Source organism: Lissotriton helveticus, chromosome 2_1, assembly GCF_964261635.1.
Source record: "Lissotriton helveticus chromosome 2_1, aLisHel1.1, whole genome shotgun sequence".
Classification (NCBI taxonomy): domain Eukaryota; kingdom Metazoa; phylum Chordata; class Amphibia; order Caudata; family Salamandridae; genus Lissotriton; species Lissotriton helveticus.
Window position 1 is genome coordinate 785304808 of NC_136059.1, and position 13621 is coordinate 785318428.

The 13621-nt window shown below is 43.9% G+C and overlaps 1 protein-coding gene across 4 annotated transcripts in view; it reads right to left on the reverse strand.

Moving 5' to 3' along the window:
* Positions 1–13621, reverse strand: part of EPB41L4A (erythrocyte membrane protein band 4.1 like 4A) — a 782364-nt gene that overhangs the window by 482858 nt on the left and 285885 nt on the right. For all 4 annotated transcript variants that reach the window (XM_078675499.1, XM_078675502.1, XM_078675501.1 and 1 more), the window contains exon 4: positions 10953–11031. In XM_078675499.1, the coding sequence (XP_078531625.1) occupies positions 10953–11031 (79 nt within the window). The remainder of the gene's footprint in view (positions 1–10952; positions 11032–13621) is intronic.

The following is a 13621-nucleotide window of genomic DNA, read 5'->3' on the forward strand; positions in this document are numbered from 1 at the left end:
TTGTTTACATTGGGTAGAGAAAACACTCTGGCTGGCTCACGTCCCTATACGAAATATCGAAGGTTGACCTGACTAGATCATGCAGTAAACGTAACCTGGCTTTTTGGGAACTGTTGAACCAAGTGGATATAGTACCCCGGGTTTTTTTTTTTCCCGGGTCCTATGATTATGCCATTAACACTCCTTGGACCGGGTCTAGCCTCGTTACGATATTGGTCCTACAGGTTGAAATATACCTAGATGGAGTCAGCGCAAGCCCCTCTTCCCCCTGGGTCCTCTCTGCCACCATTATACTATACTCGTGTTCTGGCACAGGAGACGAGCATAAATTATTTTGCTCTACCTATAAGTCAAGGACACACAGTGTGGTTGATTTCTCCTAAATTGAGGGCAAGGCAAATGAGGACTTACATTTTTTTTTTTTTAAAAGAGTAGCGTTAATAATGCATATGTGTTAAAGATAACTAACACTTCTTGTGAAGTCCAAGCTTTTGAGGAGCATGGCTTGTGGGAAACAGTGAGTTATTAATAAGATAAGAAAGGGGTTTAGAAAGGTTGGTGAATGGTTTGATAGTTTGGGTGGTGGTAAGTTTATCTTGTTTCTAACCCATGTAATTATTGTGTTAATTTGCGCAAGTGTCCAGTTTCTCCTGTTCAAAATTTCCAAGTTGCTGTTTCTAAAATGTGGGTTTAAGGAGGTAAAAGAAAAGTCTAAAAGGAAAAGAGAAGAATCTGAGATGGAGGATACCTGAGATAACGCTTATAATCACCTAAAATTGAAGGATGAATCAACTTGAAAGAAGCAGAAGGTGGTACAGACTGGGTTATAATTTCTAGACTAATCATATTAATTTTGGGTTGATTATAGAATAATAAGAGTGGGGAAGTTGTTAAAGATTTCTGTGCATTTATATATTTGTGCATCATTACTAATGGTCAGAATGTAGTGTTAATCTTGATTACACATGCAAACACTTATATTGGTCTATTGTCTTTAAAACAAGTTTACTATTGCATGCAGAAGTGTGTTTTCTTGACTCTTGTTAACTAGGCTTCAATTGTGGGACTGGAAGCCATGCTTATCCCAATGGATGTCTCCCCTGCACATTTCACTGTTTGTTATTTCAAGCAGAGTCAGTTTATGTCCACTGATGTTGTTCTTGCTGTTCTCAATCTTTCCAACATGGCCACAATGCTGTAGTCTTCTTCAAGGACCTTCCACTCACTGTGTCCAATTAATTCATAATATAGTTTGCTGCTGCTCGTGTATCTAGTTTGCCCTATCATCTCCAGATGACATTGGTATAGCGTGGGAAGAATCAATATTCATGTAGTGGGATAGTGCTTAGGTGCTACAGCAATATGACGTTTAATAAAACTGCATTCTGGTTTGCTGAAAATGTAAAATTTTTGACCATACGTACCATGATGAATTTGAAGTTTTAGGGCCAGATGTAGATAAACTCAATTTACCTATTCTTAAATACCGAATTTTACCGATTTGGTATTTAAGAATAGGTAAATGGGATGTAGATAATTTTTCGGTAACAATTACTGAATCGGTAAGATTCGGTATTTACAGAATCTGTATTTACCGATTCGGTAATTGCCATTCATTCCTATGGGCCTAGAGGCCCATAGGAATGATTGGCAATTACCGAATCGGTAAATACCGATTCGGTAAAATGGGGGACACATTCAAGGGTGCCAGGGTGTCACTTTGACACCCTGTTGCACCCCTGAATCGTGCTTGTGTGCACATGTGGCACACATACATGCCCTAAGGGCATGTATGTCTGCCACATGGCACAGTTGAAAATGCACAGATTTGCATTTCCAAAGGTATTCGTTATTTACCACCAACTTATAGTTGGTGGTAAATAACGAATCCTAAAAGGGGAAAAGTACTCATTTGAGTGCTCCCTACAATTCAGATTCGGTAATTTACAGATTCGGTATTTTAAGGAATCGATAATTTACCGATTCCTTAAATTACCGATTCGGTAAATTACCAGATCTGAAATGTAGCCACCTACATCCCAAATGCCCAATACCGGTCGTTACCGGCCGGTATTGGGCCACCTACATCTGGCCCTTAGTCGTTTAATATGCAAGAATTGTGTATATAAGCCCTCTATTTTGTGGGTGAGCCAGAGCTTTCCTGAATGCTAATAGAGATGCTGTCTGTTTATCTATTGATTTTGCTGCTTATTTGGCACTTAGAAATGTTTCTATTATTTGCACTTTATTCTGTACACCCATTCTGCTAAGGGCCTTCATGGCAATGAGTTTATGCTGACTCTGTATCGCAATTCTTTTCAATTATTGTAGTAAAACTTTTAGGTGTATTCTGCTGATTTAGAACCTAAATATCGAGTGGACCCTTTACTTAATTAACTCAGTTTTTGATGTATTGGGAGGTACCTTACCTCGGGGACACATTGCTTTTTAGGTTTCGCCTGGCGTCCGCTGCACAGCAGCGTTCGCGCAGGCGAAATCTGTTGATCTACAGTATGGGGCTTTGTCCCGCCTCCGTCTTCCATTGGCTAGCTCCATAAATGGAGGCTAGCCATTGGAAGAGATGGGTGTCTGTTACTCTTTTCCCCGTCCCGACGCGATTCGGGGGCGTTTCTGGGTCTTTTTTTAAGTCCCGCCCCTTTTCTCTCCGTCATTCGGAGGTATGCGTTTACTCATTTCCCCCGACCGCCACCTCGGGTGAGTGCTTGTTGGCTTTAAAATTAGATTTGAATGAATTAGAGAGTGTGTACAGAAGACGGTAGGAAAGCGGGGGCATCATATCAACCAATTTTATAATATTCTTCTGCTACCACAGCTCTCCTTGGATCGGGGATGCTCTTCCTTGTATTTTGTTTACCGGTGACTAATGCAAGCATCGTTTCGAAAATGATTTGCCAGCCTGGGAGCTGTAGTCTTCTAGAGCAGGTTACATGCACACAACTCACGCAGGCCAACTACCAATCCCAGGATGCTTGGGGCTGAGCTGGCGGAGAACCTGCGGGCATGCTCAGTACAGCTGTGTGGGAGTAGAAGCTCCTGTGTTGGCTGTATGAGAACGTTCAGATTGCGAGGCAGTGGTAGGTGCTCTTACTCTTACATTTCGTCTTTTTATTCCGTTTTTAATAACAGGTCGGCATTGCGTTTGCTCTTGTGGTCTTCTGAATGAACAGCCAGCGAGCAGAAGTCATTCATTGATTTCATGCTTCGAGCAATGGGGGTGAGGCGGGGGAGGAGATTCGCTCATTCAACGATCATTTTACAGGGTGACTACCCGATGGAAGCCCGGAATGTGAGCGTTACAGCATGCGAGATTCCGAGGCTACCCACACCCCCATTGCTGACCCATTTACGAATGGAACGTGTTTCAGTGTGGTCTTTGAAAACCTGCACGCTGTAAATCACCGCAGCCCCGCAATTCTCGCAGGTTAGAAGAATTCGGCGCCGTTTGTAGCTTTATATGAAAGACGCTCTGCAAAATAGGCCCAGATCAGCTGATTTTACGTTTTGACTATAACATTGTGTTCTTGGAGAACCTTCGATCAGTTTAAATGTGGTGACTTGTTTTCCTGCGTTTCTACTGTCTGCCTTTGCATCATTGATTTCAGTGTGTCATCTCGTGTGCGTTGTGGTATTAAAACAAAGGTGTGGAAAGATCTGCGAGGTCCCAAGAGGCGCTATTGTGTTGGTGTTTGACTGCTAAATGCTAGCTCTTTGGAACAAGATGATAGTCTCCGGGCTAAATGTATTAACTGAACACAATGTGCACCGATACACGTTATAGGTGTCGGTAATCCATACCTTAAAATAGGATTTAGCACTATGAGTAGGTTGTGAGTGAAGGTATTTTGTAAGGTGATGATACACGGTCGACTCGCTGAACAGTCCAATAATGTGAATGACTTCTAAGGCGCTCGACCTCATACCTGGGGATCTGGGTTCGAGTCTTGGTAACGACGCCAAAAACCCCCTGTGATTCTGGGCAAATCACTTAATCTCCCCGTGCCTAAAAAAAAAAAAAATAATTAAAAAAAAAAAAAATTAAAGTGTGTCCTCATGTAACGTAACTGGTGCTATGTAAAGTGCTCTGATAACTGATTCGGTTCAGTTCTAGTTCGCGCTATATTAAACTCCGAAGAAAAAAGAAAAAAAAAGAAACTTGGTTATTCAATGGCCTCCTGCAGAATCTATTTGGCAATTAGGTGCATTTTATTGTACAACTTGTACTAGTCGGCCTCGGAGGAAACTACGGGTTAACTTTTGACGCAGTGTCGAGGTAGTGAAGTTGTGTTTGCATAGCACACCCCTGTCGTAGGATTACCACCAATGCTACCAAAAAGCCTTGCTGTTCTTGTAATGCAGTAGCTGTAACCTAGGTGACCATCTGTTTAATTGGGGTGTGCTGTGCCTCAACTGAAAAGGTCTGCTTTTGAGGAAATATTGATAATATGTTCTAATGGTCTGCCCTGTTCAGGCACACTCTAATTCTGAAGCCCAGGAAAGCCCTGCTGCTGGGGAAGCAGTGATCCAGAACAGGACCCACCGTCAAAGGCATTTGTTATTACCTATGCGTGTCCTGCTCCGAGGGATAAAGAGAAATTAAATAATAATGTCTAGTTATGGTATTGTGTGATTAGCTAGGATTTATTTTTCGTGAGTTGAGATATGGACAAAGGCAGGTGTTAATCAACTTTTTAGTTAAATCGCAATGATTTACCTAAGTCAAGAAACATTACTGCAGCGGTCTTTTGATTCCATGCAGAACAGGAAGTGGGTGGAGCTAAACTTTGAGCATCTTGTGTTCTCCCATGCAAAGGTAGTTTGGTTGCAAGTTGTTATTATAGGTTCTTCTGGTTGAACTTGATCATAGAACAACACCTTTAATTAGACCATTGGAGTTTCGCAGCCCAGGTGTGATTGCGGCACAGAGGAGGAGTCTTTGAGGTGTAACTTCCAGGGATCTGACGCAATATGTAAAGTGATTATTCAGTGTTGCTGTAAGTTCATAAATACGCCAATGTCAAAAGGAAGGTAGGTTTTCTTTTGGCTTGCGATGTAACTTCACCTCTGTTTGAGCTTACTGATGGGATGAGCCTCTTGTTTTCCATTTTATGTTTTTAGGTCTCGCGTGGCGTCGGATGCGCACTTGAGCTCGCGAGATTTAATGACTTTGAGTAGTCCATTGGCTGGCCTCCTAAACGGTTTCAGCCATTGGAGAAGAGGTCCCAGTGACGTTCTTCTTTGGATCTAAGCCCCGTCGTTTTCGGATTGGGCGTGTTTTTGACATTCTTTCTAGGCTGTAAACAACAGTCAAAAACATGCCCCCCAGTCTGAAAAGGACGGGGCATAGATAGTAAGAAGAACCGTTTGTCTGTAAGCCCCGCCTTTTCAGACTGGTGGGGCGTGTTTTGGACTGTTGTTTACATGCTAGAAAGAAAGTCAAAAACACGCCCCCCAATCTGAAAAGGACGGGGCTTAGAGACAAATGGCGAGCACTTGTTTTATGTGGCATCTCTTATTTTAGAAGTAGCTCAGTAATATTTCTTTTAATCTTTGGTTTGTCCCTGTAGTTGGTGGGTTTTGTTTTTCTGGTGCTTCGTTTACAAACCTTTAACTTTTACAGAAAAGAAGACGAAAAAAACGGGAGACAAACACATAGCAACCCTTCTTTTATAATGAAAAATCACAACATTCACAGTAATTTACGTGTTGAGCTGTAAAAATAAAATACGTATGTGTACCATTGCGTATCTTCTAAAGAGGGGGTGCACTGTAGGAAGGATCTGTTTTTCAGTCTAGATGCAAAGTCCCATGCCGCAGGGGAGGGAGCGCGAGTGTGAAGAGCTCCAGCCGAAGGATAAAGCGCCTTTTCGGGCTATACTCGGGAGTGTGACCCTGCCCGCCCTCTTGGGTTGAGCTGGTTCCCGGGGCAGCGAGAGGCCGCTGGGTAGGATGCACCCGACGGGGATGTGGACGATTCTCCTGCTGGTACTGGCGGCCTGGACCCTGCCGGGCTCCCGGGTGGACACCTCCATCTGGACGGCCTACTTGAACTGCACCTACACCAAAAACAACCACACCCGCTCCGACGCGGTGGAGCTGGGGATGTTCGGCCAGCACTCACCGAGTACGCGGGTGCAGGGGGTGGTGGCGGTGCCCGAGGACGAGGGCTACACTGCCTGCTTGCTCGGCGCCAACTTCACGGCACCCCCAGAGGGCGCCTGGATAGCGCTAGTCCAGCGGGGCTACTGCACCTTCTGGGAGAAGATTGAGAACGCAGCCAGCAAGGGCGCTATGGGGGTGGTGGTGTTCAATACCGACCCTGAAAACAGCGTCACCACCATGTCCCACCTAGGTGAGTGTGGACCTAAGACCAGCTGGTCATCCATCCTGCTAACAAGCCACACTGAAGACAAAGAGCCCACCAGGGGCTTGAGGATAGCCCCCAAAACTACACAGCATAAACCCGTATTGCAACAGTGTTCCGAGTGCATGTGGGAAATCATCACCAGCCCAAAATATAATCCAGTAGCCATACCTGCAGACCAAAAGCTAAACTGCAAGTTTCAGAATGCTGTTTTGTTACCTCCTGAGCCAGGACTAGCTCTCAGTGTCACCTCTTCACAGGTCTACTTGGCAGCTAGGGGTGGTAGTTTCCTTTGTGTCCCAGTATTAGTAACTTAGGCTTTCTCATAAATTCACGAGACATCTAATATATGGGATGGATTACCCTTTTCTGTGTGTGTGTGGCTCTGTGCGTGTGGCTCTGTTTGTGTGTGTGTGGTTGTGTGTGTGTCTCTGTGTGTGTGGGGGGCTCTGTGTGTGTGGGGGGGCTCTGCGTGTGTGGGGGGCTCTGCGTGTGTGGGGGGCTCTGCGTGTGTGGGGCTGTGTGTGTATGGCTCTGTGTGGGGCTTTGTGTCTGTGTGTGGGGCTCTGTGTGTGTGGGTGTGGGTCTGTGTGTTTGTGTGTGGCATTTGCGAGCGATTAAGCTATTGGCATTGTAAATGACAATGCTATTTATTTATCTGTTTTCAAAAGCAGCACATAAATAAAAATGTTGTCATTTACAATGCCAATAGCTCTAACTTTTGCAAAGGCGAGACCGTTGCATTATAAATGCTTGTTTAAATTGCGGGTGATGTTTAACAGACACAGGGATTTCTCCATCAAGGACACCTCTGACATAACATATGGAAGCCTTGTAAACAAAACATCCCAATGTGAATACTTTCTTAACACTGAGGTTATGAAAGGGAGAGTGTCTCTGTGCCTGAGATACCATTACTGATTCCACTGGTCTGCATAACAGTGCTGCTCCATCATGCACGCTGAAAATGGAACATTTCTTCCTCCTACGCTTTGCGTGCTGCAACTGGTTCAACCGCTGACCTCCAAGCCCTTCCTTAATCAGATATGGGTCATTTAGCAGCCTTGGGCTACCTCGAAATTTGAACTAAGTAGGCAGGCGATGAAATATGCTGTGTACAATGAACCACACAATGTAAACATCACTTGAGGCCAACAGGGAGCTGTTTTCTTCCTCTCCTTGGAAAGTACAAGGAAAAGGAACAGGCCCTGCGCCGTAAATCCGAGGAAGTTGTACTTTGCAAATCAACCCACTTCCCCAGCTCAATCCGAGTCATAGGAGCGGACAGATTTCCAATGGTGGAATCTCAGAAGGATCCAGTGGCAGAAACATTTGACCAAAGCCCCATGCCTCAAAGGGTCACCTGTCATTATACGTAAAAATGCTCACTGCAAGTCCAACAAACTAACCAACATACGTTTTTTTCTTGCTGACCACCGGATGTAAAAGCCTGGGAGTCACAAACATAAAAGCAAGCAAGCAATGGCAAGGCCAATAGGTCTCGCCTATGCCAGGTCTATCGGCTTTGTCAATGTTTTTAGCCGTGTTGCAATGCGGCTGCTGTGCAGTATGGCTAAAAGTAAAAAATAAAAGAGCTATGATGTGGTCAAAGCTAGCCACGTCAAAGCGCCTTTTCCCCCATTAGTTTCAGCCATTCACAAATGTTGCACAGCAGCCACACTATTGTGCAACATGTCTAACACACCATTGGAAAATCCAATTTATCTCACATTGGCGAGACCTATTGACTTTTCCAATACTTGTTTTAGGTATAAATGGAGCTTGCTCTTTAGGGCAAATGTTACTTACCCCCTCCCCCTCCTAACGCCTCTCAAAAGTAGGGAGAGAAAAACTGCATTCTGTCTGTCCCAGAGTCCTTTCGCATGCTCGTCAACCCCGCCCCCTTTAGATCAAACCACCAAAAGAAGAGGCAGATTTGCAAATTAAGCCCGACACTCAGCTTTCCTTTTCCTATTTACAGTTTTATATAAAACAAACTCGAAGCAAAGGTATTGGTTTTTTTTTGGGTAGGGCCAGGGCAATTTTTGCAGTACATCCGCCTGGCCCATACACCCAGAGAGGTCTGGACTACGTTTGCAGATGAGCTAGTGGAACATGCAGTTATGTAACAACTAGTAGACGTGTACGGTTGCAGGAAGCTGATGACGCATTTGCATGTGCCCTTGCCTACAGACATGGGAGGCGAGACAACTCACATCAGAGACCATTGGAGTGTGAATTGCCTGAACGAGATGATCAGAGCAGAACTCTGTAGAGCAGGTCTGGCAGGTGTTCCCTAACGCTAGATTTAAGCTTATCCAGTTACATTTCTTGCACAGAACATAAATGACCACCAGAAAGCTCGCTAAGATATACCCAGCAAACCCAACTGTCTGTGGTAGATGCAGACTGCTTTCAGCAGACCTTTTACACATGACATGGTCCTGTCAGCCATTAGAGTCTGGCCCCTTGGCCGTCACCTACCCAGCCGGTCATCTGACATTGTTTAGCTCTTCTCCCCGTTCGTGTCTCCTTCACTCCCCCTCCCTCTGTGATTCTTTGAGTCAAACGGTTGTAACTATGTAACCTGTAACTCGCTGATTCAACTGATATAACTATGTATCATGTAACTTGTTGATCCTCATGTAAAGCGCTCTGATACCTCCGGGTCTAGCCAGCGCTATATAAAACTTTGCAAATAAAATAAATAAATAAAATTATTGCTCACAGCAGGGTTGGTTCTGACAAGAACCATCACACTGTGCTTGAGGGGGAGCTGCCACAATGCAGGGAAACAAATACATCAACAGAGATGGTGGCACTCGGGGTAGTCCTGGCAAGGCGCCGGATTGCCATACACTGGACTTCACCCTGAGCCCCAGAGGTAAGAGCCTGGAAGAGAGATGTATTGGAGTGGGCACTTGCGGATGAGAAAACTCACCTGCAGAAATGACAAAGTGGTAGAGGATTTAGTGACTTGGGGAAGATGATTACCAAAACAATGGATCCCCCCAAATAACAGGTCTCCCTGAACTATGCAATGGTGACATTTGAGGGGACTGGTAGAGATAAAGTTAGGGTCGAACATTATGTGGAGAAATGGTCGCTCAACAACTGCTGTGGCTAGATGGGACAGTATGCTCAAATACTGAATATTAATTGCACATGTGATAATTGTTATGCTTTTGAAATTTTTTCAGAAAATGCTAACATACATTTATTTTTTTAACAAAAGGTACAGGAATGCTTCACATGGCACCTGTTACATTATAGAAGGTCACATTCACTTTTAGGCACTGGGAGATTACGTCATTTCTCCAGTTTCAAAGTCAGCAGCTCTGGCCATAACTTCACATTCTCTCCATGCAATGAACATGTTTATGATAGTGTTTCCATAGTATTTCAGCACTATTCACATAGTAACATTGATGTTTACATGGATGCTGTCACAGATTGGTTAGTTTACAACAGTCTAGGAAAGACCAGAGCCGCACCAGGAAGGAAGCCCCACTCCAGTGAACTCATACGTTTGCATGTTACATCCCAGACAACAAAGCTCAGGGGGTGGTGAAGCATCACAAATCAATGGAGAGATGGAAAGAAAAACTGCCTGCATAGATATACAACACTTATACTCCAAAGGATGTCAGAATCCATGCTGCCATTATTGAACAAGGTGTCCACACAGAAGTCAGATGCCAACCTTGCAGCCACCATTGACATGAAGTTCAGCATCAAGAATAACATCATTGGATGCAAGACTTTGGAAAGGCACTGCCTCCAAGAAAGACTATCAATTTCACACTCAGCAGTGTGAATATAACAAAAGTGGATTTGCGACACTCTACCATGCACATATGAAATGGGTCCCAATCACTTGCTCCTCCGTACATTCATACTAATTGACCTTGTCTAAATAAAATGTCAGCTCCTTGACAAGAGGCTGCTATCTATGTGCGTGTGTGTTGAATCTAAAGAGGTGAAACCAAAATCCTCCCAAAGCTGTTTAGATCGAGACCAGTAAAATGAAACCTGCAAACCAGCTGCCACTGACCAATGAAAACAAAAGAAATAAGAGTGACAAGGAAGTCAACTAATGGAAATTAATGGGTGGGTTCTAAGGCCATTTAAGATTTATATTAAGCAACAATAGATCTCAGAAGCAACCGCTCATATGCTGTCTCAGGCGAGACCTAACAATTAGAAACACACAGAGAAAACACCTAGTGAAACAAGGATTAATGATATTTTGATTTTCAGCAACAAACCCACTCTAGAATATATTTTGAAAATCAAATAATTGCAACAATATGATGGCCTGCACAGCATTCCATTTTGGTGAAAGTGCTTCTTCAAAACGACAAACAGCAAAACAATCCGCCAACATGGCAAGAATCTCTGAACTGGGCAGGTGAAGAGGTCAGGGCCTTCATCACAACAGCAGCCTGGCGGGCTGCTTGCTGTTTTAAAATCTGCCCATTAGATGTAATGCTATTGCTAAAAGACAGTGCAGCGGGGCCATTAGGATAAACATGCATTACTATACTGATTGTTTTTTTTAATACATTACCTAGTGATTTCTTCTTTAAGCTTGCAAGGGTCTTCTGTATAGAACTTGACACCAAAATAAAGGGTGTATGGTGGTCCAGCTGGAGAAAAACAAGATCAGCCAGTTTTACATGGGCTGTTAAAACTTTACACACAGTGTTAACATCTACATTATTAAAAAAATATATGAAGTGTTTTCTGTAATGAGTAAAGTTTCATAGAGACTATTAAAGTGAACTTTTAGCATAGCCTTAAATTTGGTAACAGCATCTTGGTAGCAATGCTACCAGACAACAGCTAACAAACTTAAGATAAGGCAAGTCATTCCCAAACACCCTAAACTCAGGAGTAAAACGCCTACCAATCAGAGTATTACCCATGTGAATGAGCACCAATTTAGTAGATTTAATATATTTTAAATTATGTTAGTCTGTAAAAACAATAAATAACTAAAATTATTTAATAAGAATTGTTCAACAGTTAAATAGGGAGATCAAACTGTGTTTACATTTGCCCTTACACTGTGAACGTTTTAATGTCATGTCAGTTTGTAATGATGGAACCCTTATCATTCCTGATGGACTCTGTAGAACTGTGAAGTAAGCATTACAGTGTAGTGAAGTGAATGCAGGTTTAGAATGCTGAGTTTGCGGTTACACACAGAAGAATAAAGACGTGTTATACTAAGCTCAGTGTGTGGCATAGTCATTGGCGAGTAGCCAGGCTGGGGAGGACACTACAACTGGTGAAACCTAAACACGAAAAACAGACAGTGCTCTCCCAGAGAGTGTGCTATGGTCCAGAAAACTGCTTGTGTGTGCCACATGTAACTCTGTCAAAGTGCGGAACCGACGTTTGGCGTATGTGGAGTCAAAGGAACACGGCATCCAGTGTGAAGCATTTGATAATAACAAAAGCTTCATTGAGAAGTCTACATATTGTTGCCTGAAAACCTGCTGGGAAGGCTGCAAACCTCCTATGGAATGCTAACAATGTGAACAGAAGCGCTGCGAGGCAGAGATCAACCAGGTGTCAGACAGAGCACAAAGAGACGCCTAAAATCAAAGTAATGTGGATACAAGAAACGGTCATCTTCTTACCTTTACTGAGCAAAGAGAGTCGTCGTACCACATCACTGGGGGGAGTAACCCCAGAGGAGTTGTACTTGCAGAGCTGTCCATTCCCAAAGCGGCACACCACCAAAGCTGTTGGGTGGTGGCTTAGGACAACTCCAAAGGCCTCTTGAAAGCAAAGGGCTCCCATGGATGGAGACGGTATGGATTAAGTGAGTCCTAGCAGACAGTGTTGGAAAGGACTCCACCTTCAGTGCCTGCCAATCTCGTAAATGGTTACAATGCTGCCGCCTTCTTGAACCACCCTTGTCATTCGATACCGCAAAAAACGGAATATTGGCAACCGATGGACTACCTGGATAGAGATATTTGAAGATTTCATTGATGCGATAGAAGAATCAGATTATAGGAAGATTATCAAGTACCTTAAGAATCTTGCCAGTGAAGGCATAAAAGAAGTCATAAAGAAAATGCAGAGAGCTAACAAAATTACCTATATTCAAATCAAAGCAGGCTTGAATCTCAAGTTCAATCCAATGCCAAATGTAGATTATGAAAGGTACATCTTCAGTCAAGAATTGGAGATAGCTAGTGAGATCATCCACAAATTCGCTGAGAGACTGGATACGCTCAAACACAGTAAGTTCAATGAATTTAATGATGAGGAAGCTATACTCAGAGTGATTGACAGATGCTTGTCAGATTCATTCAGACAATGAATGCTGAGAGAAACTCTTAGTTTGAAGTGAGTTCTCTTGGCTGCTAGAGCTGAAGAGTGTGATGATCGACAAGCTGCTGACATGGAGGTTGGAGGTGCCCAGAGTGAGTCAGTCATGGATTTGAAAAGTCAAAGCCAAAGCCAAAAGGCCGAGGGACACAGAGTGATGTCTCCACAGAAAAACAAGTTGTGCTTCAAGTGTGGATTTTCATTTCCACACAAAGGTAAATGTCCTGACACGGGGCAAATCTGCAAAGGATAAGGAATGTTTTTGCAAGGCGAAGGAAAAACTAAGTGTGTCATGGTCTGAAAACAAAATAGCCGGCCGAATGTTCCAGAAGCGATGTTTGGCGCACTCGAATAAGACCAAGTGACCACATCAGCTGAGGTAAACTGACTCCAAACGAAGTCGATCTACATCATCGGCCCTCGCCAAACACTTCCAAAACAAGATAGCAACCATCTATATAACCTTCGATCCCCAACTTTCCAAACTCCTTGGCATCCTATCGACCACCACCGCCGACCACCCGCTCACCACATGGGAACAACTCAGCACACTGAACACAACAACTCTTATGAACTCCATCCACTCAGGAGCACCCACCGCCCACTGCCCTTCCCTCCCCCGGCTCTTCAACCTTAGCTCACCACCATCCTCAAGGCCTCGATAACCACAGCCATCTTTTGCAATGCCTGGAAACACACAGAGGTCAGCCTTCTCAAGAAACCCAGTGTAGACCCCAGCGAGCTCCGTCTCAATGCTCCCATTCACCACCAAAGTCCTGGAGAAGGTCATTAACCTCCAACTCACTGAACATTTGGAGAGAAAGAACCTACTGGACCCTTCTCAATCAGGCTTTAGAGCCAACCACAGCACCCTACACATTTCTGATCACC